The sequence below is a fragment of the Camarhynchus parvulus genome, chromosome 4 (assembly GCF_901933205.1).
Source record: "Camarhynchus parvulus chromosome 4, STF_HiC, whole genome shotgun sequence".
Lineage (NCBI taxonomy): Eukaryota > Metazoa > Chordata > Aves > Passeriformes > Thraupidae > Camarhynchus > Camarhynchus parvulus.
Window position 1 is genome coordinate 45873072 of NC_044574.1, and position 27796 is coordinate 45900867.

General features: G+C 42.2%; 1 protein-coding gene across 1 annotated transcript in view; it reads left to right on the forward strand.

Moving 5' to 3' along the window:
• The window catches only part of ARHGEF38 (Rho guanine nucleotide exchange factor 38), a 36009-nt gene extending 8737 nt beyond the window's left edge, over positions 1-27272 (forward strand). Inside the window, exons 2-14 of the mRNA XM_030947987.1 lie at positions 2073-2275; positions 4733-4856; positions 9160-9307; positions 12317-12334; positions 16332-16531; positions 17005-17138; positions 19171-19275; positions 20462-20584; positions 22351-22671; positions 24437-24577; positions 25737-25935; positions 26117-26376; positions 27087-27272. Of these exons, the coding sequence (XP_030803847.1) occupies positions 2073-2275; positions 4733-4856; positions 9160-9307; positions 12317-12334; positions 16332-16531; positions 17005-17138; positions 19171-19275; positions 20462-20584; positions 22351-22671; positions 24437-24577; positions 25737-25935; positions 26117-26376; positions 27087-27272 (2162 nt within the window). The remainder of the gene's footprint in view (positions 1-2072; positions 2276-4732; positions 4857-9159; positions 9308-12316; positions 12335-16331; positions 16532-17004; positions 17139-19170; positions 19276-20461; positions 20585-22350; positions 22672-24436; positions 24578-25736; positions 25936-26116; positions 26377-27086) is intronic.
• Positions 27273-27796: the final 524 nt, after the last annotated feature.

A 27796-nucleotide genomic window follows, 5' to 3' on the forward strand; every position in this document is an offset into this window, starting at 1 on the left:
GTTACGTACAGTAAGTTTTTGGAATAAAAAGTACCTGCTGCTTTAGCATGTCAGCAGCAGGCAAGGTGGTCCCTTTCTGGAACCCTAGCAGTAAATTTCTCTGAGGCAGTTGTGAAGTGATACTGGTACCAGTTTTGCTCTCCTCCTCACTAAAGAGCAGGGTCTGTAATATTCAGCACACAGCACCTTTGGTGGATGAGCTCTGCAGCAGCACGAACTCATCAGTGCAAGGTTAAGCCTAAAATTCTTTTGATAGCCAAGGCCTTGCAGAGGAGAGACATTCTCTTCATGTTTCTGTTTCATTGTCTCTGTACAAACTCGAGGACAAAATGTTCATGCCTGTGTTATACACAAACTTCAAGGCTAAAAACTCCAAGCTGAAAAGTGTATCTAAATACAAAAAAGTTTGAGAAAACAGCTCCCCTTCTCCTCTGCCTTCCATTCCCCCACCCAGGTCTGTTTAGGTTCTTGGTCCTCACTGTTTAAAACTAGTGCTGTAGAGACTGACATGCCGTCCCAAAAGCAGCTATTCAAAACTATCTGTGGTCACATCAGTCTCACTTGAAAACCTGGTGGGAGAGTCATTAGTAAAAAACCTGTCCATTCTCGAGTATCAGTGGTCAGCATAATTGTAGAAGGCATGGCCAAAGATATATTTGATTTATTGTATTTTACACCTCTTGTTGGAAGATGGCTCAAAGTCCTCTGTCCTGAATGCTGCTTAGCTCCCACAAGTCCAGCTGTGGGCTATCCCCTACCCCCTTGGTTGGTGTTGTACGGGCGAGTTGTGCTGTTTGACACTCACTGGAGTGCTCATGACCTTACCCTTAACAATCAATTCAAATAACTGCAATATCATCAGTGAGCAAAGCACCTGATACTGCTTTTTATTACCTCCTTCAGTATAGTCTGTACAAGAAGCTGACTTGAAGGTGTAGCAGTCTGACTGTCAGCAGAGATTCCCATCCTTTGCTGCTGAGCAATGAAAGCCGGGGCTGTCAAAGCTCAGCCTGAGTGATGCAGACTTGAGCACGCTAATGATATGTCCATCTTTGTTGGTACTCTGCACCATCTTGTGGCTAGCAGAAAAACACCAGAATAGCCTCTGAAATCTTCCACTTGGGTCTTTTTTTGTTTTGTTTTTGGGTTTTGTGTGTGTGTTTCTTAATGAAAAATATGGATTGTCAGTGCCCTTTTTACAGCTGACATGGATCTCTACAGGCTGGCTTACAGACCAGCAAGTGGGAGGACCATCATTACAGATAAGTAGGTTGTGTGCAGGTCTTGTAATGTACATAAATTACCCATCTGTAGAAGAGTCCTTGTGTTTTCCTGTATTTGAAACAAATCAGATATCCTAGGTGTTAAATACTGAAAAGCAGTGAAGAATGTCCTAATCCCAATGATCTCTGTTGTTCGTAGAAACAGTTGTTATTGATCATTAAAGGTTTTCTCATATTCTTCTTGAATTCCTTTGTCTCTTTTGAAAAAATATTTTTAAACAGAGCTGGAGGATTCATCATCATTGTTAGTAACATTGTCTTCACTTGAAAGTTTGTCATCCAGTACTTGCAGTCCTCAATTTCCCATGAATAGACTCAATGTTACATTGTACAGAACAAAGGTTATTATTGTGAAGCTTTTTTATGGTAAACAGCCTTTTTCTTTCACAGGAGCACATTTTTTTCCATCCTTCAAATCATAATAGATGTCAGACCACTACTGTTTTCAAAGGAGTAGAAGGGCATCAGCTACCCTGGGATTTCAGTGTGACAAGAATTAGATTTTCCTGTGCTCCATAGAAAATTTCTGCCTGATACCAAACATCTAAATCAGAGGAGCCAGTGATGGGTTATCCCCTTAATGCCAAATGGACAAGTTGCTTGGGCATACCCCTGTCCACTTTTAGAAGGAGATGGGATGACACTCAGTCTGATTTTGGTTTGCCATTTCTTATGCTTCTTTTCCTGCTTGCCATGGCCGTTTGTCCACCACCCATGGTCATGCAGGGCAAGCTGGATGAGCATGTGGAATACTGACACTCCTAACTAATCTTTTCCTTTTTTTACCAGAAAAAATGGCTCCACAGGCAGTGTCCTCAACCCCTGCCGCCCCACTGCAGGAGGACAAAGAAGAAGAAGAAGAAGAAGTCAGGCGACGCATGATGGCCAGGAGGGTGAAAATCATCGCAGAACTCCTGCAGACTGAGAAAGACTATATCAGTGACCTGGATCTCTGCATCAAGGAAGTGATTCAGCCCCTGAGAAACATGCAGGTGAGTGCTGGGGTGGAGGATGAGGTGGTGATGTCAAGGTCTCAGCTCAGCCATGTTCTGCTTGTGGACAATCTCCGTGCAAGTACAAGTGTCAGCAGGAGAGTGACGTGGTGCTGGGAGCAGGTCTGGAGCCAGTGCTCCGGGACGTGGTGTGTCAGGGCTCTGACAGTGAGGAGCGTGGAAGGTCAGATATGCTCCTGAGCCCTTGTGCTGAACTTGCATAAAGCCTGATTGAGGTGATTGTCCAGAGACCAGCTTGGATATTATATCCCTGCCTATGGGCTGTAGCAGCAGCTTCTGGCTCTCCCTTCTGCTCTGTAGTTATAACCCTTGTTATGTGCCACGGCAGATGCTTACTGGTACCTCAAAATGAAGGTTTTTCCCACAGTAGAGACTGGAATGGCATGAACCTCTGCATCAAGGTTAAATTCAATTGTTAAGATAACTTTATTCATCCTTTCAGACAGTTGTAGTGGATAAATACCATGCTTGACAGGCCAGTGAGGACTTGGGATATTTGTATTTCACACAAAAGAAGTACATTTAAGAAAAAAGGCTCATAAACTACCTTTCATGGAAAAGACCTTATTAGGCCAATGATATCTATTTTCTTTTTCAGCTGAGACTTCAAAGAGCACCTTTTCCTCAACAGTATTTCAATTTGTAGAAAAATGGTGCTGGAAATAGAGGAGGTTGTCCAGACAAAGATTTGTGTTTGTGAGGCCTGAAACCTAGCATCCAACAGAGGCTGCACAAATGATATCTGCTGCAGAAATAGAATAAAAATAATTTTAAACAGACCTTAACCCACGTAATCATTGTGTAGGGTTTGTGGTGACAAAATACAGGTGCAGAGGCCAAAGTGTCTTCAGGTGACATTGGCAGTGCCTCTTAACCTGTGCTGCTAAAACTTCTGCAGGACATTTTTGCTTTTCTGAAACTCTGTGAGAATTTGCTGCAACCCATTCTCAGAAGAGCTGGCATCTGCTGACATAACTTAAAGGAGTTCTTGACTTCTTCTTCCTCCCTCAGCCATTCATCCACTTAGAAGTAGTCTCCACTTGACTTCCTCCCCAGCCGGGCCAGCACCAAACAAGAATATTCCCTGGTTGAACTTGCTGAGATTTTTGACAAATGTGCCATATTCTGTCACTCTTTTTCACCCAACTAAAAACATTCTTTTTGATTCTGTCCTTTGTCACTGCGTTAATCTGTGGAAGTGTCCGTGCATGATGTAGTTCCAAATACTATGTAGATATGCCAGGGAGTAGGTCAGAAATCCTGTGCTAGATGTATACAGGAAAAGTAATTTAGAGATTATAACTGTCTTAATCTAATAACATCTGCATTTTTGAAAGGCTTTCAGGAATGTTATATGTTTTTAATGCTAGCTCTCCAATAAACTACCATATTGAAAGTTTATAATGTATTTAGAAAATTGGTCTAGGCAATGAATCTGTTTCATATTTCCAAATAGATAAAACATGTTTTAGCCCCTATAATGCTTATAAAGAAATTAACTGCATCAGTACTGAAAGTGTATTTCTGATTTTGTTACAATAGTATGCAATTTGATCCTCCTGGCATCTGGTAAGGTGCTATGTAAATCAGCAGTTCTCTTCCAAATGGAGAGGTAGGCTCGGAGAGTATTGATATGGGTGATGAAACTGTTTTTGTCTTTGTTCACAGTATGAGCACATTACCACTGGTTATCTCCAATGATCCCCAAATAGTAACTATTGCCCTGCTGTGAGATGAAAACTACATGTCCTGGAAATCTTTTACTTCCTGTAAGATGAGGAGGGACACAGAACCAAATTTTCTGTTGGTAGAAATGGATACAATTCACTGAAATCCATGTTGTGTGCCCAGGCTCTGTAAGAAGTTCTTTAGGTTGTATTAATATCCCAAATTAGAAATGTGTTTCTTTTAGTGGAAGTTATATGATCTTTTGATTTATAGGACAACTAACTTAAAATGGCACCAGCTGTCTTGAAGTCTTTGTACCTGGTAGCTGGCACCAAAGTGCCAAGCTCTCAGTTTATGTAGCGGCCTCTGATAGTGAGTGGTAATCAGGGAATCAAACCTACTGCCAACTATTGTTTTCCCCAGTGGGAAAGTAAACAAACATTTCAAAGCCAGATAAGGATCTTTTCTTTATTCAGATGATAATATTTATTTCCTTCCTAGGTAAACAGTTTCAGATTAGGGATAGTTCAAAATAAGGTTAAAAATACTTGATAACATACACTTTGTCAACTGCGTCAACCATATTATACTAATGTGAAAATCGTGTATGTGTCCTTGAAGTCACAAGGAGGATGTTTATATGAGGTTTTGCAGAAGTGGTGCTTCCCAGAGTGTTGAATACTCAGGGCATAGCAAGAGAAGCTGTGTAATACACAACATCCTTCTTTATCCTTTGTCAGTAGCTGCTTAATATTTGTATTCCATTAGATTGCTCGCTTTGATGTGGATGGCTTGTTTAGCAACGTTGAATTGGTCCATCAGCTATCAGCCAAACTGCTGTCATTGTTGGAAGAAGCCACAACAGATGTGGAACCACCCATGCAAATAATCGGTATGTTTACTGTCCTCTTGAGTTCTACAAAGCTACGTGAAAGAATAAACATAACACTCTCCTGTCCTCTGCTCTCATCAGACTTAGCTAGTACCCCTCTCAGAGGCTGGCATGCTAGAAGCTATCCAAAATGATACAGGAAAAATGCCATGTGAAACCTGTCCATTTGCTGTACTGTACTTGTATGATTATGATGCCTTATTTTTCCATACATCTGGGTGCTGAGTAGAAGGAAGGAAGGAGAAAATGGGTTTAGAATGAGTAAAACCTGTTGCAATGAGTTATACAAATTACTGCTAGGATCTGTTTCATCTAGTTTGATATTGCCTACTTAAATCCACTTGTGCTGACTCAAACTCTTATTTTGCATACTCAAGAGTTGTGCCATTCACGAAAAGCATTAGAAATATTTGGAATAACAAGCATGTCAAATCTCAACCCATCCCAACACTCTAAACATGTATGTACTGGTGATACAGTTCCTGTAGGAGGTGGTTAAATGTGCTTGACAGGGACATGGACAGTAGAGAAAGATGTAATGAATCTGAAGTTTGTGGGATTCTGTGTGGGAATGTCTGTCGGAATCACAGGTATTTTCAGCAAACAGGTTGGCCCTGGACATGTCACAACAGTCACAAGTTCTGCAGGTCAGGTCATGAATATTAAGGCTGTGATTCCTGTGACATTCTGGCACAACTGGAGAGATTTAACAAGTTACCAGCACACATCAGCTCTCCCATGACTGCTTTGTCAGTTCAGAGTCACCTTAGGGTGAGCTACCTTAAGGGATCAGGTGTGAATTCTGAATTTGCTTCAGTGCAAAGTCAGACAGTTTAGTTTAAAAAATTAAACAGTTCAGTTTAAAAAAATTCCAGCTGTGATTCAGAGGTCGAGAGGTTCTTTCTTTCCTACCACATACCACAGGTAACACCTTATAAAAAGTGTCCCTCTTCTCTCAAATAATTGGGTAAAAATATCAGTTGCCATTTTACTAAGAAACAGGATATTAAAGCATAAGAGGCTTGGGAAAAGTATTAATTCTAGCATGTCTCAATCTGGTTTGCCAAGGCAACAGCTTAACGTAGTTTGATGCGTCTGTGTTGTTTGGCAGTATTTCAGTAAAAGTGCATCATGATGAGTCATACTCTTAATAAGCAATGTTCTATTCTAGCAGGAAGTGCCTTTCTCACAGCCAAGAGAATCATTCTATTAGTTCCCTGCTACATTCAGAAGTAAAGACAAACAATTTCATCCATCTATTAGTGTGTATTTCTCCAAATGAGACAAAGAACCATGAAAATGCATGGGATCATTGATCACAGAGTTGGCTAACTTATGACAGGAAAAAGGTTGTCAAGTAAGGTGTGAGACATTCTTCTGAAGGCTGAGACAAAAATAGGGAGAATAATTGCATCACTACAAGCAGTTAGTAGGTTTATTGTCCTCTGAAAGTACATCAAAGTAATAATTTTGTGTTCAGGATCTTCAGTGTAGAAGTTTTTGAAGCCAGTCTATAGAAAAAGCACACTCATCATATTCTGTCATGATTAATGTATTTAAAAATCTTGTATTGAAGTATCTTACTTTGGAACCCAGCCATGGTGAGGTTCAAAAGAACTGATAGTTCACTGCTTTGAAAGGAAAACAATGTGGTTGTTCATAGTCATGTCTTATTTTAGTCTGTGTTCTCCACATTTTATCCTATGTCCACACTGACAAGTGATAATGTCCAATAGGAGCAGACTTGCATAGTGAGAGTTTCTGCTAAGGAGATGGTATCCACACTACACATTTTACAAGGTCTTACTTCAGCTTGGCTGTAGCCTGTGCCTGTGGGTTGAGATGCCCCTTATGGTTGGACTGCATAAGATGTGCCCTTGGAGTGTGTCTTCTGGTAATTATCATCTTCAAAGGGATCCAGTTTGTATCACTGTGACTGCTCCACCACACAGCCAAGGCATGGGAGATGAGGACTAATGAGTGATTGGTTTCAAAACCCATCTCCTAAGCTGAGCTAAAATAGGTTAAATACCTTTTGTAGTCCTTCCGTGATTTTTTTTCTCCTCTCTGTTCTGAGTATATATTCTTCATATTCCTCTGTATATGGAGGAATATGAAGACTTAGCTTTAGCTATTAGACTCCTTCCTGCCTCTCCTACTGCTGCCTTTAGTGGAAGCACCACTGAGAGCAACAGGGAGAAACTGCTTTGCAACTCAAGCCTTCCTCCTAGGAATTTCTCTTTGAGATTGATGACCAGGTCCAGAAGAGGCATCAAGGAGCTTTGCATCTCTCAGAGTATTTTTAAAGCTGTGCCAAATACAATGTGGTTTTGGTTCATAAAGCAAGCTCCCACAGTGATATGCCCAAAACTCATCTGATTTGGTTCATACAGCTCAGAACCAAGACAGGCTTTAGGTTTTAGAAATCCACCTGCTGTTAAAAGGCCCTGTTCATGAAATCAGCACATGATTTTTCTCATCACTGAGCATCAATGGAAGTATCTTTCGCTGTGGCACAATACTTCAGTGAACAGAACTTGCCCAGCTCTTTCCTTCTGGAGAAGCTAATTTTCAGCCTGTAGTATTCACTGAAATGAACTGTAAGGCTACATTGCCTTGTAGCCTACATTGTGCCTGTAAGGCCACATTTTTCCTACTGAAAATGTGACCTCACTTGAGGGCTTAGGATAATGCAGGCCATGCTAAGCACTTGGAGCTCTGCTAATGTTAGTGCAAATTGTGAGAGCTCATGATCTCTAGAATTGGGTGCCAAGCATGCAGGATCAAGGTTAAGGCTTGTTAAGGTTTCCCCTTAGGTTGTTGGCCGATAAAGACCTGCACAGAGTTCATGGGAAAGCCAGGATGTAATGTGCCTTGTTAGCCATCAGCATTAGCAGTAAGCACAAGGCAGAGAAGACAGCTAAAGAGCATTTAACTATAGGATGCTGGTACTTTTCTGACTGTGCCCTTACAGTAACTAAAATGTACTGTGGTGGTCTTAGCTCCTCATTGTTTTTTCCCTTATTTGCACCCTGAAACCAACGTGCATTAGACAGCCCAGTTAACCTTTGCTGCTAGGGCAGAAAACCCAGGGCTGTGTTACTGTGGTAACTGAATCATTTTTCACTTGAAGATGGAGCAGTTCAATGCAATGTATTATGGAACAGCACACTCCGGTCAGGATGAAACATGCAGGATGCCTGACAGCTCAGTGCTTGCTCCGTGAATGGAGAGCTCCCAATTAATGCAGTGTTCAGCTTTTAACTTTAATAGTCATTGCTGTAACTCAACAGGAATGTTTATAAACATCTATTTGGACTGGTTGCCACATAGATATAATTTTCAGTAAATGCCCAACAGGAGTTTTCAGCATTGTTGTTGTTTATTATACACATTTCCAAAGATGCTGATCAGGGGCCTGCTGCAGAACTGTGTAAGAACTGAGCTAATATCTCAGCAGAAGAGAGGAAGCATGCTCTCCCTGCTCAGATTTCTTACATACACAGAACCAGACACAAGAGTTTTAGGCTGAGAGAATTAGGCTCCAGAAGTAAATGCGAAATGAGTGTAGGACTACTTTAGTGCCTTTAAAATTCCCAACTGTTCTTTATGGGAAAATGGTGGTGTGGAGGACTGGAGATGGAGGTGTTCTCCCTCTTCAGCTGTATATAAACCTATATATTATATAAAAATGCCTGTAATCCATGGTGGTTTCATTTAATTAGGGGAGGGTTGCAGGTTTTTCTTCTGTCGTGTGGAGAAAATTCTCTATTCTAAGTCATAACAACTGCCATTTTAAGGTTCTGCAAAACAGATAAAATTGAAATGGCTAATGGAAGATAGAATTATTATTCCTGTTATTACCCATTTAAGTTCATATTCATGAAAAAAGTCAAAAGGAAAGCTAACAGGCTTACATTCATCCCTCCTGCCAGCCCATGACACAAAAATAGTCTCCCTTTATTAGTTAAGCTCTCCTGTGTGTTTTCCAACGAAGGGGCATTAATGTGGGGCAGTGAATTAGGAGGTTGTGTTTGAAGGGGTGTGGGGTATAGAGATTTCATGCTTTTCTCCTGAGGGAATTTTTGTGCATTAACACTGATATAATGGTGCCTGGCTATGACAAAGATGAGCAGCTGAGAAATACATGTAATAAATAATGCACATAAACACACACGATCATTTCTAAGGGAAGTAAAGTGGAAGCCAGCCTTTTTAGCTCACAGCTAATGTGGTGGAATAATAAAACTCCTTCTGAGATGCTGTTGTCTGACTTGACATGCTTTGTTTTTCTCCTTAACAGGGGAAGTGTTCTTGCAGATTAAAGGCCCACTAGAAGACACATATAAAATCTATTGCTATCACCATGATGATGCACACACCATGCTGGAATACTATGAAAAGGATGAAGAACTGAAGCAGCATTTAAGAGGCTGTGTACAGTCCTTAAAGTAAGATCTTTTCAAATGATGATTTCCGTCCATAGTCAGTTGCCTGGCAGGGAACATTTTAAATGGATGTAGATGAAAGGTCCCCTGTAAATCCAGAGTTTTATAAGGCTTGCTGGGAGCTCTGGCTTATGCTGCTTTCATGAAAAGATGACAAGCCAGGGGCGATGATTAGATTTTTTTCTCTCTAAGATGGCCAAAAATAGCACAAGAAAGGTTGCTCTTTCCTTAGTTTCAGTGCCCCATACTGGCAAAAAAAAAAATTTAAAAATTGCTGCATCATATCATGGGCTATTAGGAACACCTTTTCCAGCTGCCAGGAAACTTGCTGCCCTCTGTCTTCAGCAAGTCTGCTCCTTCAATTGGAGCAGGCTGTTATGGAGCTACTCAAGTGCACTGGCAGTTCTGGGCTGCTGCTACAAGGCCCCAGGGTCTGGCGCTGCTGTGTAGTTCCCAGCTCCTCATGATGGGGGTATCTGAGAGGAAACAGTGGTGGAGCAAGCTGCCAGTTCCCACCAGAGGCAGGTGCTTTGTGCCATTGGCTCCAGTGCCAGACCCTTGGGAAAATGTGTGGAGAACTGGGCATGTTGCCAAGTAATGAATCCATCTGTCTTCCAGCACAGCTTCCTCCTGCACCTAGTGGCAGGCACCAGCTCATCCACTCCATGGAGAGTGCTTCCCTTCCCACCCATAAATCCCCTTGCCCCTCACTTTCCCAAAAGCATCGCACAGAGCTGTCAGGAGGGAACATGCCACAGATTCAGACCAGAGGTCTGGCTCCAGCTCCAGGAAAGGCCCATGCTGCATGCTTGTAGGAGAGATGTAAAGTTATCACAAATAAAGGAGTCAGCAACAGATCAGCAACAGATATTTCAGCCACACTCGAATTTGAGATTGGTCTGCAGAGATCTGTTAAGTCTTAGGAGATGGGAAGTATGTCCTAGTGAAATCTGGAAAGAGTGGTGAAGGAAAATATTAATAACATTAAAAGAGAAATGTTTGCTTTGAAGACAGGTTTTGTTGAAAATGGAGCTTGTCTTGTGCAACATGTTTGGCTCTTAAATATATAACAAAGTATATGTGCAGGGTTCTCAAGTTTTAGCTACCCTGGAAGTTGAAAGAAATACATTTTCATATAAACTCATGCCTTCAGGCTAATGGATGGCCAGGTATTTCGCCTAAGTGGGTGTTTTGGTGCTGATGCCTGCAATAATCTTTCCTGACTAATCAAGAGAAGCTGCTACTGTCATTCATTTTTCCATGCTGCTGAGGCAAGGGGACATGGAAGGAAATAAAGATAAAAAATAATGTCCATGTACATCCTAGGGTGGATGTTGGTACTTGTATTCCAGAGCCAGCAAGAGGTGCTTCTGCTCCAAAATAACAGCTGGGCTTTGTAAAGAGAAAGGATATTTTATGCTGAGCCACTGTAGCCTTTGCTAGCAGGAAGTGACAAGGACTTCCTTACAGTGAAGCCTTGTTTTGCCTTATTCTTTCCTGATTAGCCTTTAAACAGGAGCCAACCATAAAAGCACTGGTGTGTGTGTATTATGTTGTGATTTTCCCCAGTGCCTAAGGATTGCAGTCAATTCAACTATTAAGACCTGAAAGTGCATGCTGAGATTCAGAACTCTGGTCGTCTAAAACTGTTTCTACCCAGCAGAGAATATTTGCCCTAGGAAGAAAACTATGCAAGATTGTTACCAAATAAGTTACAAGCTGTTTTCCATTGTGGGACATAACAAATGTGGGGGCTGGGGCTATCTTTGAAAAATGTTTACTTGTTAAAGAGTTTTCTTTTCCCTTGGAAAGAACATTGTTCCACTTTAAAATATCTTAAATGAGCTGACATTAGTAGGGGCTTCTGTGCCTCCACTGAGTAATATCTGACATGTGAAAAACAAGTACTATATCAGGAGCAATTTGAGAGTGGCACTCTGCACATCTGTACAGACAAATCAGATTTAATTAGATATGTTGAGATTCCTGTTCCTTTTGACTGAAGAGGAAAAAATCCATCCCAAAATGTAGGTGTCTGCATTGGAGACGTGTGCAAATCCAATTTCTGTAGAGTCCCGTGTTTCAGCAGTGATTATGCAAACTGGGGATATTGTTTGCTAGCCTAGCCAAAGAAATGCAGCTGGTAAAAATGAAAGGATGCTGGCAGCTACCTGCTCAGCTTTCAGCCTGAAGTAGCTCGGTCAACTATTACAGGGGCAGAGGGACGTCACAAGCACACAAAATGCTGACAGTGCAGAAGCAATGAAAGCAGCAGCAGCTTCCAGATGCTCAGCTAGGCACTGGTGGGCCAGGAGATGAGAGTGCAGACAGTCAAAAAAGTGCGGCTGAGGATGTGATGTCAGGAAAGCCTGATGCAGAGATGGAGACGTTTGAGTCTCTTGCATTTGAGTGTATTCATACCGTAAGGAAACATTCTATGCATGAGTTTGCAAACTACAATTTTAAGTCCCTGATGCTTTTGATATATGCATCAACACCATCCTACTCCAGAGAGGTTTCAGTTGATGTGTGGTCTACAAAAAACTTCACAGCTTCATTGACTCTACACCCTAAAAGGCTGAAATTTATTCTTTTTTTAAAAAAAATACATTTCTGTTTAAAGAGAGTAGACAGAGATGTATGTAAAGTGTAAGAATGATGTTTAGTTTTCCTTTTTGTATTAATGGCTTGATGTTACCTACAATTGTTAGCAGAGTGATCCAAGCTTCCTTCTCTAACAGTGTGAGGACAAGGCTGGGTCCCACAGCCAAAGCAGGTTTCTTACAATCCTTTTGCATTTGGGGCTGTCTGTTCAAAAAGTTACAGGGTCAGATTCGCCAGTACCTTCTGGCTGCTTTGCACAGTTCTGCTGACACACAGAGGCCATAAATCTAAGTTAGCTTGCCAGTTATGGCTACCCTGTGTCACTGAGGTGTATCTGAGAATCTCCTGGACTGTATAAATCCTTTTAGGAGAAATCTAATGCGTGTTTTGTTTTCTTGTCTTTTGCAGAAAGAGATATGAAGAAGAGTAAGTACTATGCCTTTTTTTACATGTAAAATAATCTTTAAAGTATTTTTTATTTCTCTTTAGTATGTTTAAGAACACAAGTCTTTTGTGCCAGTATACACTGGAGAATTTTCCAGGACATATGCAGAATGCTCTGAGTGTTTGTCAACAGCATAGTGTCAGTCTTTGAAATCCAATTTCCTGCTACAATTCAGGCAGGCCTGCAGGTAAAGCTATTTCTAAGCTGACAACCCCTTTAGTAGCCCTATGTGAGAAGCCCACCTTAGGATCTTCCCCCAACAGTGGCTGGAAGAATATCAGAAAAGAACAAGCTCATTGCAACTTAGCCAGGAAAGTCCCCCAGCCACTGATGAGTTGTGGTTAAGGGACTTCTGTGCCAAATGTGACATCTTTGAAAAGCTGTAAAGGAGAATTTATCACAGCTGCAGCTTCTGGACATCCAGCATGTTGGCTGCATTGAAATGCAGCACTGCCTGTAGCTACCTGCAGTGAGAGGTCAGAGGAGGGGCTGTCTGAACTGAAGAGAAAGATTACAACCCCAGACAAAGTGTTAGGAGAAAGGAGGAGCAAGTGTGGTCTGTACTGGCAGGAGAGGAACAGACCTCAAGTCAAGTCAGAGAATTTGTTTATCAGTCAGTCAATTGCTTGTTATAACTATGATCTGCATAAAATGCGCTTTGAAAGACTTGCATGTTGAAAGTCTACTTTTGGGGGTTCCAAGAATTTGTCTGCGATAGGAAATAGTTTCTCTGCATTTTGTTTTGATAAGGGATATTCCTGTGTACCCCTGTCCCACAAGGAGTGTGGCTCCAAGAGATACAAAATATCCAGAAGGTCACAATATGATCATGTGAGGCAGCAACACGTATTGAAATCACCCAAGGCTGGCTGTTCTGCCTTGGGTAACCCTAACAGATATGAAAGTCTGGTTTTCTCCTTCAAACAGTTTCCAGTGGAATGTAGGAGACAACTCACTTTCTGAGTTTAAAAGGACTTTTACAAAGCTGTGCAGAGTGCAATGAGCAGGTTTAGCTGTGGGACCCTCCCTGAGCTTGGCTGCCTCACTGGCAAGGCACTCAAGGAGTCCCATCACCTGCTAATCAGAGGTTGCAGAGTTGCAACAGCCCTTGGGCAGGACTGCACCCAAAAACCTGATTACTCTTGAACTGGAAAATACAGAGTAACTACCCCTAAATGGTCTGTGATGTTGCTATTCCCAGACTGCTTTTCAGTCAAACATGATCAAGAAAACAATTACATAAATACCAGACAGTGCTGCCCTTTGCTAGCAGCTCAATAGGTTAAATTCTGCTTGGCTTAACAACTGTGCAGCCTCAGTGAGTTCCCTGGGTTTGCTTGAGAGACTTATGGCACAGTGAATTATCTGCCCTACATGTCTTGTACTAAAATCAAGGCATGCATAGTAGACCATGAAGCCCAAGATCCTGAGTCCTGCTGCAGCCTGATTCCTGCTCACCATGTCAGAACTGGCAGCTGCTCATCACACCAGCCTCAGCCTGGCTGGACCATGCTGGCTGTTGTGTTTGCCGCTGGACCAAGCTGCCTTGCAGTGAGAGCAAATGAAACTAAATCCTGCCTCCCCTGCCTTTGTGTGGCTCACCACCACGGGCTTTTTAAACAAGTGGGAATGCGTCTGTGTTAGTGGCTTTGTTTTGTTGGGAGGCAGGAGGGAGGCTGTGCCGTGGAGCTCACTGCAGTTTGCCAGCTGCATTTACTGCAGCGCTATGGCAATAATTTGCTGTGGGATTAGTACAGTTACATGTGGCTTAGAGTACTTGCTAAATTCAAAATAACGTGTGGGGAAGGCTGAAGTAGCACCAAAGATGAATTACCAACTTAATTTTCTGCACAATAGATGTCACAAGGTGTTACTCTCCTGCTTGAGTCATGTGGCAAGGCCACGTCCTGCCCAGCAGCCCGTGGCTCCTATCAGGGTGCACTGCAAATGGGACTGTCCAGGGAGAGTGGCTATCTCAGCTAATCTTGCTGGGGAGAATTAGATGAGTCCAACTTTGTGGCATTTAGTGCCCTAGGGAGTCATTATCTTCTAACAAACCTGCTATCTCTCACACCATATTGCAAGACTGTGTCATGCAGATACAGAACAGAGGGCTGTTTATCACTTGGGCAGCTGTCCAAAGTGCAAACTATATAAAGAGAAGACACTTGAAGATTTTTCCATTCATGAGGCAGCTTTTATAGATTTGCATTCATAGGGCTTTTCAGAGAAAACAATAACAATTTAAGATTTTTTTTATTTCATTATTGCTGCCAGAAGCTGAAAGAAGGAAAAACAGCTCTCTATTTAATGTAAGATACAGGGGAAATGAGGGGGATTGAAATGATGAGAATGTTTCAGGACATGAGGAAGCCTTAAAAGGCATCTACTGTTAATTTTTTTTTCATGCAGAACTTTTTTACAGATAATGCCTGTTTGAGAGAGATGGTTTAAATATGCAGATGTCTCTTCTCAAAGGCATTCAAATTGTTAGTTAATTAGTCAGCAAGTAAGGATTGGCTCTTGTACTTTTTACACATATAAAAGTAGGAATGAAAGGGTTTTTTTTCTTTCACGCTTTCTGTTGCACAAAACAATAGATGTCAGCCTGCAAAACCATGTGGCTGTTCCCTATTTTTTGTACTTTCCTTCTACATTGTGTTATTTCATCTTTCCATATGCAGAAATCCTTCTTTGTCTACCCTTAGCTCTTGCATAGTTAATGTCAGAAAACCTTTTCTGCTCCAAAAGAGCCTTTCTGGGCATGCAAATTGAAAGCTTGCTCTGCTTTATTGCCTTCCACACTGTCACCAGGAGCTCATGTTCCGTTTCAATGGGGAGGTGCTAGGTAGCTGGTGCTGGGGCTGTGCCTGGTTTGCTGAGGAGTGTGCTGTCATGAGGGGAAGCTGTGGACATGTCTGTCCTGGAACCTCAGCAGCAGCTGGCCCAGCTCTTGGCCACCTGGTGGTTGGTGTTGCCTCTTCTGGGGAGATCCCGTGTTTCTGGGGAGACCCACATGGAAAGTGATGAAAGCACATGTGGCTCAGTCCTTTCCTGTTTCCTTTGAGGCTGTTGTGGCAGCCCACAAACTGCACAGCCTCTCCCATTGCAGTCTGGAGAGTGTAAGCAGAGTCTGGGCAGGGCTGGAGCATGAGTTCAGCTGGCCCAAGAGCTCAGGGGGGCCTTTGTGGCCTGAGCCACTTGAATGCCTGGGGATGCTGCTCTGCTGCCCCTGCCCAGCCAGTGGGGATTGAGCCTAGAGCCACAGAGCATCCCTGTGCCCATGCTGGAAGCTGGGACTGTCCTGTTCTCACCCTTCTGCCACCCGGCCAGTTGCCTGCTTTGCCTTTATGCAGGTTGGATCAAGCCTGTGTGAATATCCTGTGTGTTCAACATTTCCCAGGCCAGATTTGATACTCTTTGGAAGCCGAGGCATCATTAGAAATATGACTGGCAGCCAGCAAAGTAAAGCCACAGGTGAAAGGCTGTAAAGCTTAAGGGTCTCTGTGCCAAGTCAGGGGTGTTGTGAGAAGGGATGCACTGTGAACAGGCATCCCAGTTACCCACAGCATGGAAATGTTGCAGTTTTAAGCCTGAGGGCCTGGAGCAGGATGTAACAGCCCTGCTCTCACACGCATTTCTCAAACTTCCTGTTATTTGTTCTTCCACCTACATCTCCCTTCCTGGGTGTTGTGATGTGTGAGTTATAGCACATGCACCTTTAGACTGAGTGGGATGGTTTCAGAGCTGATGTCTGCTAAGTTCTGAAAACAGAAAATTCAGAGAGCTGGGGTGTATTTCTCATTGAGGGGGCCACAGCAGGGTTTTGTTTACAACACCCATGTTCCCCCACAGATGTATCTTATTTTTATCTATGCAATTTTTTATGCAATTACCACTGAAGTTTTTTGACTTGAGTGGTAATTCCAATTCAAGGAATTTCTAATTTTGTGACAATTATTTTTGCGTAAATTACAGAGGAAAGCCAAATCTAATGGACCTGGGATCCCTGTTGATCAAACCAGTGCAACGCCTGATGAAATATCCCTTGTTACTCCGGGAGCTCTTGAACTCAACTCCTGCTTCTCACCCTGACCACGAGGCACTACAACATGCCCTTTTTACTATGAGAACCATTAATTGGAACATCAATGAACTTAAAAGGAGGAAAGATTTAGGTAAGAAAGAACAGAAAGTTCTTTGTAGGTTTGGGCTGGCCATTACAAGATATATTTCAGCTCAGATATTTCACTACATAAATTTTAGCTGGTGCCACGCAAGTTGTGTAATACATTGAGTTTCAAGAGGGTAACAATGCCTTAATGTCCCTTGTCCTCAGCCAACTATGCTATCTGACTGGTAACTCCAGTATGAAAACAGGGAAAGAATTAATGTTATAGTGTCTGTAATGCAGTTGTAAACACTGATAATAATTAAGATGCAGTAATAGCAATATTTTTTTTAGATTTGCCAGGCTGAAGCCCTAACTTCGCCCTTCCCAGGGTTACTGTTGATAATGGGGTTTTCATCCTCTTGAGCATTTTCACATCCCAAAGTGTCTGCTTTCAAATAGTTTCCTATTTGTGTGCCTGTTCTGGTGAAAAGTCCTGTGAATACAGACTATTGATGTAATGAAATTCTCTGTCTGCAGTGCTGAAGTATAGGAAGAATGATGATGATGAAACCCTTAAAGAAAAGTTTGCCCGACTGAATATTCACTCCATTAGCAAGAAATCCAAGAGGGTCACCAGCCATCTGAAAATACTGACAAGGGGAGAACCTCAGGTACTTACTCATCCAACTGCAGATTTGCATTGACAGCTTCAGTTCTGCTTTTGCACAGGGTGTTTTTCAAAACGTGTTGGAAATGGAGTTTGTGGTGCTGCTTTTTTTCCTACCTAATTTATAACGTCATTTTCTGACTGTCACAGAAGACAGGAAAGATCATTGTGATTGAAATAGAAAATAATGTAATGTGTTCTCCACCTTTTCCTTTTTTACACAAGAGTTTCTTAAACTTCTGGTCTTCAGCAGAGAGGAAGTGAGAGGTAGTTTTGTGAAACTCAGCCTGAGGTCAGCATTTTGCAGATACCCTGGCAATAATTCTTGTCGGGGCTGAGAACGTGTTCAGTCCATCTTGCTCATGTTGTGGCATTAAAGGTTTGGAATCCACCAAGGAAGATGAGCAATACCTCTAATTAGGAAAGGTCACAGGGTTTGCCTCTACATGTGCAAAGACCTGGAACCCTCAAAACTACAGAGAAAAAGAACTCTGTGATGAGTCTGATGCGTGTTGGGTGGCCAAAAGTAAAATCCTCCTTCATAATTTCAAAGTTGTAATTCAAAACCTAGCAGGATAAACATTTTCAGGAAAGCTTAAATCAAAATCTCAAAGAAAATCAATTACAAATGACCTTGAAAGTGATATCCAGTGCACCTCACTGCATGAGATGGCTGATTATACAAGGTCACTTGCCTTTCTAGATGTGACTTCACAAGATACATGCCATTTTTTCCTGGTTTGTTTTTTATCAGTGTTTCTCCTCTTTCTCTGATCCAAATCACTTACATATATTTTTTCATTGTTCATTTATTTATACAGTGGAAATTTTTGTATTCAGAATGTGACAGACACCAGCAAGGCTATAAAATCAGAGAAAAAGGGAATTAAATTTGATTAAGAGGATATGTGATTTTTCTTTCCCCTTTTTTTTTCTTTAGTAATTTCTGGTTATGTTTTTTGGGTTTGTTTCTAATTAAGCTTTAAACGTTTGAGGATCATTTTAGTATCAGAATGCATCTGTTAGAGATTCAGCCGCCTCTCCTGCTTAATTAGACTGAGAAAGTTCCCGACTCACGTCTTGAAACACGCTGACACCCCCACGGCAAAAACACTAAGACGTGACTCGAGATTTCTGAAGCCCCTACAGGAAAAGACGGGCAGAATTGACCGCGTTTTCAGGGTGGTATTAAGAAGTTTCCCGAGGCCATCGGCGGCTGCCGGCGTTTCCAGAGGGGAGGCTGGCACGGCTCTGGGATAACAGCTCCACCTGCAGCCGGCGTGCGGGAGAGCGCCCGCACCGCGGCTGCGGCCCCGCTCCGGAATAGCCATCCCGCCTTCTCCTCCGGAATAGCCATCCCGCCTTCTCCTCCGGAATAGCCATCCCGCCTTCTCCTCCGGAATAGCCATCCCGCCTTCTCCTCCGGAATAGCCATCCCGCCTTCTCCTCCGGAATAGCCATCCCGCCTTCTCCTCCGGAATAGCCATCCCGCCTTCTCCTCCGGAATAGCCATCCCGCCTTCTCCTCCGGAATAGCCATCCCGCCTTCTCCTCCGGAATAGCCATCCCGCCTCCTCCTCCGGAATAGCCATCCCGCCTTCTCCTCCGGAATAGCCATCCCGCCTTCTCCTCTGCAATAGCCATCCCGCCTTCTCCTCCGCAATAGCCACCCCGCCTTCTCCTCTGCAATAGCCACCCCGCCTTCTCCTCTGCAATAGCCATCCCACCTTCTCCTCCTAAGTACCCATCCCACCTTTTCCTCCGTCCTTTCCTCAGGTAACAGCACACAGGAAAACGAAGAGTTTTGTCGGCCTTGTAGTAAATCCTTGCTCCCACAAGGATTAAAAATGGAATTCTCTGCCATGTTGCCCAGTGGTTTTGACTTTTCTTGAATTACAGCTGGAGCTTAGGAGAATTAGGGGTTGATCTGTTTTCAAAGGGAGGAGTTCAGGGATTTTTCTAGCAGCGCTCTGGATGTTTCTTTCATTAGCCAGGCTCCTTTGGCTGCCAAAATAACAGTGCAAATGTCTATTTTAGGTGAAAGATGGAACTTTTGATAAGGAAGAAAAGTTTTTTCAAAGTCTAGAGAAGACTGTGAAATTGTGTGTGAAGAACATTTCGCTCTATTCACAACATCTCCAGGTGGGTACAGGCCTTTCTGCAATCTGTGATCACAAACCCTGTCCACAACCAGTTTGACACACATTTCTGCTGGCTGGGCAACACCAAATTATTTATTAGCAGGGCTGTCTACATCAGAATATTAAATAAATAAGCTTTGCTGCCACTGCATTACTGAGCCCATGGCAAAGAAGTTTTGAAGCCCACACTTTTGCATTTTCCACCTGACAGAGGCAAGTTCTGTGGAGACCCACAGGTGCAAAGAAGATGTTTCTGCCTGGTGGCACAGTCAGGACTTTCAGTCTCTGTGTGAAGCTGTCACCCCCATCTGCTGCAGTGAAGGACAAACTGGGAGTGAACCAATCTTCTCATTAAAGATTGAAGAACTGAGCTGCAGCCACATAAATTAAAACATCGTAAAGTACATATTGGATGGAAGGACTCCTTCTCTTTTCCTGTGTTTAGGTTGTGTTGAGGGTTAGCATTAGATGGGCAGAGTGCTCGAGTTCTCTAAAATCTCTTTGCTTCAACCTTCCTCTCCAGAGCTGAGCGTTGGCTTGTGATTTATCAGCCTGCCCCCCCATGGACCACCTGCCAGCTTTGTAGATGGCATGAGGCCTGTCCAAGTGTAAGTGTGCCCTAGCCAGGCAGGGAGGCTGTTTGGGAGATAGGCAAGATCAACAGGCAGCTGACCAGGGCTTATGGCAAACGCGCCGTGTTTGGTTCTGCAAACAGGGAAAGGCCAGGGAGCTCGGCCAAGGAGGGCTGCTACCTGCAGTGGTGCTGACAGCTCCTTATCCAAATGGATCCACACTTCATTGAGATTTAAATTCTGAGTAACTGAAATACACAACTTAGTCCTACTTAATCCCCCAAAAGAGATTTTTGAGGATGCAAGGTAAGCTGGCTTCTTGCTGAAGAGTAGCTGAATTCCAGTGGGATATTCATTAGTTTAGGGCATAAATCTTAGAGTTGAACATTAACAGCCTGATTCTTAAGTAGTTTACACTGAAAATAGACAAAGCAGAGGAAAATATTATCACAGTAAACAACCTCACAATGACTGGAAACTGCACAGCAACCGCACAGGTGTTGGAGATGGAAAATATTTCTGATTCCAGAAGTATTACTGAGTAGCTGCATGAGTGAATGCAGCATATTAAAACAGATTGTAATAGTTTCATCTTCCTACCATCTTTTCATTTAGGATTCTATACATCTGGCTGCCCAGAATATAATTGAGCTTCAGGAAATCCTGCAAGATAAAGATGACAAAGTCAATGACTGTTTGGAAAAACAGACCAACACTGCAAATCTGTGCGAAGACTTTGTAAGTAAATGCAATGTCCACTGTTACACAGCTGTTTGTATGTCTGAGAAAACAGCTGTATGTGAGGAAGACTAGGGCAGAAAAGAGGAAAAAAAAAACCAGCTCAGGAATCTGTTGGGAAAGATAAGTGGGGGTTTTGGTTGAATTTATGTAGGAACTAAGATAAAATACAATATAAATGAATTGTATTTTCCTTAGAAGAACGAAAGAAAACCGGTCAAGCTAAATTCCTGGGTTTATACTAAAATCTTTGTGTTAAATTTGTATCACCTGAACAATTCTGTATTTGTTTCACCTGAACTTCAGCAAAGAGCAGCAGATTGTTGCCTTGCTACTTTTGTTACCAGCATTTTCAGTTTGAGTGACTTTTGTGATTGATATTGTGCTTATGTATCCTGGAATCACAGATCTGTAAAAATCTCAGATTTATTAACTGGAAAAAATCCTCTCAGATCATCAAGCCCAGATATTAACATAGAGCTGTCAAATCCTTCATATAGGGAAACCACGTAAAATCCAAATATAGCCCATAGTAATTAATAAAGCAATTTAAAAAATAGTAATAGTTTTCCAACTAGTCTTCTGCTTTCAGAATTAAAATGAACTCTAATGCCTGGCTCTAATAAGGTACTTAAATGTCTTTTCAAAATGGGACAGGCTGCTTATTCAAACAGCTGCTCAAGCTGGAAAAATTCAGAGGTAGAGGTGCATTTGTCAATAATGTATACCTTCCTCATTAGATTTTTGGAAAAATTTCAGGGCAGAAATTCCCAGTAGCCTCTTTTTAAGAAATCAGGTCCAGCAGTTTGGAAGAATTGCTTTCTTAATACATCAAAAATTGGTTCACTAAACACAGCCCAGTTTTTCAGGTGGAAATAAAATAGGAGCTATTTAGCCAGTGTACATCATCTTGGCATTGGAGAGCAACTCTGGGGCTAAAATGGATCTGTCCTCAACTCTGCAATGTTTTTGAGAATGCAGAGGCAGCTGCTTTTTTATTCTCACATCCAACCCAACAACTTAATTCAGAATGTCCAAGGGCTTTAATCTGATGATGAATTTCACTCACTACCAGCCTGTGCTGTATTTGAACAAATTACTTACAAAAATAAATTTTATTTCATGCAATATTAATCCCATGAGACAATTAGAGACTAATGGAAAAGTCTGAGGAAGACTGTTTTTTTTTAACCAGGTGTCTAATTTTGTTGATTACTAGAGATAAAACCAACAAGCATAACCTAATTTAATCAAATCATTGTTTGTGTTTGCTTAAAGAGGAATTGAGTTACAGCTGTTTCCAGGAGAGGGAAAAGAAAGAAAGAGAGAAAGGAAAAAAAAAAAATGCAGCTTTGAGAGAATTCAAGTCTCCCACTTAATAAGACCTCATTGGCTTTAGACTGTATATTGATGTGGGCCTTCCAGCTAAGGAAATCCCAGTTTTATTTGACCACTTGACCAATCCTTGCTGTTTTCCCTTAGTGGCAGCTCCCTAGGGGCAGTACCTGAGGCTGCATGCTCCAAGGGACCCCTGCCATTTGCAGACACTGAAAACTGAAAAACTAACATCTAAAAAATTGAACTTCTCCCATTATGAAGGAGATTCTAAATCATGCTGGACCCTGCTTGAAACTGCCTCTGGCAGCAAAGCTTTGTGAAGAGTGATGAACAGATTACTTGATGGGCTGCCATCAGGCTCAGCCCCTTATGGCATCTGATGGACTGTATGAATAAAGTAATGAGTAGGTCTGGTTTGTACTTTCCAGATGGCTCAGCTGGACAAGCTTGTCTTGACTCCTCTCTCAGCACTGCAAGCCCTGTTTCCAAGCCCCCAGAAGCTCATCCAGAAGCGCTATGACAAGTTGTTGGACTACAACAGCTACATTCAGAGGTCAGCTGGAGAAGAGCTGGAGCTGGCAAAGAAAGAATATGAGGCTCTAAATGCACAGCTAGTGGAAGAACTTCAGGTATTCAACAGAGCAGCCAAAAAGATCGTGTTGAACTGTCTACATTGCTTCATCACCCTCCTCAGGAATATTATGCTTGCAGCACTTCAATCAAACTCTGCTGTCATGGTGCCTGTTCCAGTAAGTACATTAGAAACAGGTGTGGCTGTGCCTTAATTTCTCTTTTCTTCTTTCTGTATGCTTTGGCTAAAGTTATGTAGGACACATATCTACAAAGCTACACTGATTTACTGATTTTGTGACTTTGTTCTGCTGAGCACAGTTAGATTTGGTTGTTTTTTTTTTCCTTTGCAAGCTCAGTACAGATTAAGTTCTTAGAATCAAAGTGGTTTGGTTGGAAGGGATTTTAAGACCATCTAGTTCCAATTGCCCTGCCATTAACAGGGACACCTTCCACTAGACCAGGTTGCTTAAAGCCTCATCCAACCTGACCTTTAAAGCTTCCAGGATAAGGAACCCACAGCTTCCTTGCAGAAGCCATTTCAGTGCCTCACCAAGGTCACAGTAAACCAATGTAAACCTGTCCTCTTTCAGTTTAAAGCCATCCCCCTTGTCCTGCCACTACATGCCCTTGTGAAATGCCCCTCTCCAGCTTTCCTGTAGGCCCCCCTTTATGTACTGAAGGCCACAGTAAGGTCACTCTGAAGTGAGTTTTGAGGAACTTCTGTTCTGAACTCTTGTCAGACCTGGGTTTTTCATTGAGAATGATCCTAATGGGACTGTTCCTGCTGTTGCAGTGATAGTAATGGCAAGAGTATTACAGGGAGGCAAAAAGAAGGCAGCTGCTAGCATATCTTAGCATGTACTCTGACTAGCCCAGAAAACACAGGAAATTATAAGAAAGTGCATGAATACCTCCTGTGCTGCTAGACTGCAGAATCACAGATGACTGCAAAAGAGAAACAAGTTAGGAGATCCAATGAAATAGTTTTTATGAAAATCAAGGTTCTTTAAACCCCAAATATGATGCAGAAACTCCTGCAGATATCTCTCAGCAGTAATGAATAGCCTCACCTGGAAGACTTGAATCCCCTGACAAACACAGCTACAACAATGCCTTCCACACCTAGAAATCCACTCACCTGAACAGAAGCAAGGCTGCTTGGGAAACGCACTCTAGAAAGGCAATTCTGGAGAATTCGTTCCCAACAAGGCTGGAACAGAGCACATTATAGTAAGGGGCAGCTGAAAAATTAAGCAAACAAGGTCAGGATCAAAACATGGAGCTATGGTATTTAATGGGAAAATTAAGGATTTTTCTGCATGAAGAAATTTCATCCCTGTAATTTGATGTTTTCATGTGGTGAAAGCTGTTCTATTGGGCATTGTTTTCTGCGAGGGTCTGGCTACAAAATTACCTTCTTTTTCTTTTTTTCCTGTTTACATCAGCAAATGCATTTGGTATTAGGCATACATGAAAATCACATATTCAGTGGCACAGACTCAGTTACCCAACAATTTTTAACCTGTTTGTAGCTCTCAGTTGCGCAAACACAGCTGTGGGATAAACTACTCCAAACCTTGTAGCACATTGGCCACTCTGATAGCTGCTGAGATGCCCATTTGCATGTGAAAGCAGGTGGCTCAGTAGCATAAATGCAAGGCTCTTCATTTTCATCACAGTTTAGAATATTTTTAATGATTTAACTTCAATTTCTATGTCTTTTAAATGTAATAGCGTCTATTAGAGACTTTCTTTAAGCAAAGACCTTTCTTCTCTTTACATCTCATATGTAGAGATTGCACTGCTTATGGGCGCTGCAGAAAATAGTCATAACTTGTCAGATTTCCTGACTCCTAGCACTCAGCAAATTAAATTAAATCTGCTCTCTCCAATCTCTCTCCCATTCTGTACATGAGATCTAACCCACATTTGTGTTTGCAGCTGTCCTCCTCAAGCATCTGTGAAGTGCAGAATCAATTGATAGAGGAGGTTCACAAGCTGAACTTTGTAAAAGAAAACATCACTACAATCTTTATTGAGGGAAAATTGAGCCTGGAAAAAAAGAAACCTGTTCCTTCTCCAGTGAGTACCATACATCCCAATTGTGTATGAAGCATCCTCTTTTGATCACTTTTGAAACAAATCCATTTTTATGCTACCTAAAGGTTTGGGCATTGTCTTTCCACTGTGACTCTGAATCAGGTTGTTGGAGTAAAGTTTTCATTGACCAGTAACCTCTGAAGATTTTTCACTTTTTTTACATTAATATCTTGAAAATCCACTTGAATTACCTCAAATTGCCCTTAGCCTTTACCATGCCCTTAGACATGGTAAGGCTAAGGTATATTTCTGGTACTTCTTTTGTTAAATACTCTTACAGTGCATCTTAGTCTTCTAATTCAGAAATTTTTTTCCTTGTGCTCAGCTGTGGTTATGTGCACTGGTGTTTACACATATATGCACAAACACACACACCCACAGCAGAAGAATCAGAAAATCCAGCAGGAAATCTGTGTTCCCAATCTCATCAGATGTTTCTGGAGGTTTTAGGAGTTTAGTTTACAGTAAAATAAGGACTTGTGAGCAGGTTTACAGGAGAAGCTGGGGCAGTTGTAGAATTCCTTTCATCATCAGTGAAGGCACAGGCGCTCTTGCTTCTGTGGTATGTTAAGATCCCATTGATGTGCAGCACCCCCCTCCCTGCCCTCTAACCAAAGCCTGAAATGAATATGCTTCCAGCAGGTAATGGCATCTTGCCCTCATTTAGAGAGGTAATTTCACACAAAAAGCAGCCATTTTGGGCACCACTGATTTTTTTTTTGCCTAATGCCTTATCATGCAAGTTGTTATGTGGCCTTAGCACACCTCAGCCCATTTTTGGATTATGCTTTTTCTGTGATATTACATCGGAATACAAAGGTCATGGCTACGGAAAACCAATTAAGCAGGAGATAGTTCACATACAGAACAGCACCTCTTTGAGAGCAGAGGACAGACTAAGAGGTCTTTAATTAGTGAAATTCCTACATTTCTTTGAAATCTGCCCTTTATTGCTCACCTGTTAACATAGCAGTGGGACAGGTTCTTCCGGCATAGGCAGAGGAGATTTGGTCCCGGTGTAACTCTTTGGTCTGTGTGTGAAAACACTGGGTCAGTTGCCACATGCAGCATTTTTATCAAGATTTTTATCTGGAAATGGCCCCAGCATTACTGAGGATGAATACCATGTGTTTGTTTCCAGCTGGAGTCCCCACGGCAGACAGAGGAGCACAGGTCCAAGCTGCTGGCCACCTACAGCACCGAGTCGCTGTACCAGGCTAAGCGCAAGTGCAACGCCGCGCAGGAATTTGATATTGACTTGCAGGAAGGAGAGCTGGTGGCTGTTGTGGAGCAAAAGGACCCCTTTGGAAGCACAAGCAGATGGCTTGTTGACACAGGAAGTGAGTTCTCTGCACAAATATCCCAATAACAGCTTCCCTTTGGGATATTGATTTCTTTTCATTCTGGCCCCATCTGTTTGCCTCTGTCATACTGACAGCTGCATAAAACAGTTGGTTTTGAAATTATTTTAGCAGTGTTTTGCTGTTTATTTATTTTCTGTCTCTTTATTCTGGTTTCTAGTCCTCACAGGGTATGTGTACTCCTCCTTCCTGAAGCCATACAATCCAGCCAAAGCACAGAAGGATGTAGCAGAAAATGGCTTTGGTGATGATGATTTTGATGACATCAGCCTCTTTGTCTCTTCACGGTTCCCTGCTGATGGCAGCACAAGCAGTCCAGGGTACCAGGAGAGTGAGAGCAGCTCACCCTTACACTTTTGTGAAAATCCTGCAATTAATGGCACGGGGACTGGTGCTCTTCAGGGTATGGATGATCAGGAGGTGAGTATGATACACACTGTGCCTGTCTTCTTGTTGTTCCTATTTAAAATCTAAAATTATGCTGTTAGTAATTTAAATGGTTTCCTTTCACACCAGAAAAGAGTGGCACCAATCTGTCAGTGTGACATAGGAATTCATTATTCTCTGCTCTTAAATAGCTGTGAGGTAGGAAAAGAGAATCAGTTAAACTGTGAATGGCAGTCCTGTGTCACAGAAAACACACTTGCATTATCCTACCCCATGTATATGCCTCAAGGTTCTCATATGGAGCAGGAACTTGCAAAATAGCTCAGATTGGGGGATTTTTCAACTTACTGTGACAAGAATGCTGATCAGCAAGGCACAGAAGTGACCCATGTGCCACATTTGAGCACAGGAGCTTTAGGAGAGGTGATTCTCCATGAGGAAACTTTGCTGAAAAATTCTTCATGCAATCCATGGCCACTTGGTGTGAGCTGAAAACCTTACCAGTGGTGCAAGGTGATGAGGTCTTGGAGATTGGTTTGTTTGTCATGCAGAACTCCTCAGATGCTTCAATTTTACTTTTTATTTTGGCCTTGTGTATAAATTGCAGGCCATGTAGTTGAACGCTGGTTTATACATGTTATTACATTTCTGTATACAGAACTGCTACTGATACACAGCTACACAGTAACATGTGGCTACACTTTTCAATTCTGATTTTTGTTTATGTGGCTTTCCTTTTTCAGATCTTCTATGCTGTTTTTGCATTTCAAGCTAGAAGTGATCAAGAACTCAGCCTTCAAGAGTACCAGAGGGTGAGGATACTTCGCTTTTCCGACCTGAGTGGCAATAAGGAATGGTGGCTAGCTGAAGCAAAAGGTCAGAAGGGATATGTACCATCTAATTATCTAGGGAAGATGACATATGCTTAGGAGGGGAAGGGCCTGTTGAGCCAGGCTCTCTGAAGCAGACAGAATAATCATCTGTTAGGTTTGCTGCAAGCAAAGCAAGCTCACAAGTGATTGACAGAAGCCATGGTATCCAGCACACAGATGATACTGAGAACCTCCATTCTCCAAAAGCCATCACCTTGTCAAGACCTGAGGGAGCAAACATTTAACAGGAAGACTGATTCTGATTAACATGCTGAAGAGCTTGCTTTTCTCTTACCCCATAATTTTCTCTTTTGTCAAAGCATCGTACATCAAGACTCAACCTACAAGTACAAATCACAGATGAAATTACATTTTTCTTCCATGATATTTAGCAAATAATATTCAAGATGAAGAGAATTAGCCTTGAAAAAGGACAAATTCAGTCATCAGGGATACTGTAGGCTGAGTTGTTGCTGAACTGTTATCTCAGTGAACACAGACACATCTTAAAACTTGAGCTTTTTTGATTGCCTGTTTTTATCCTCAGCTGCTTTTGTGAAGAACCTTTTTTCTCAATGGAG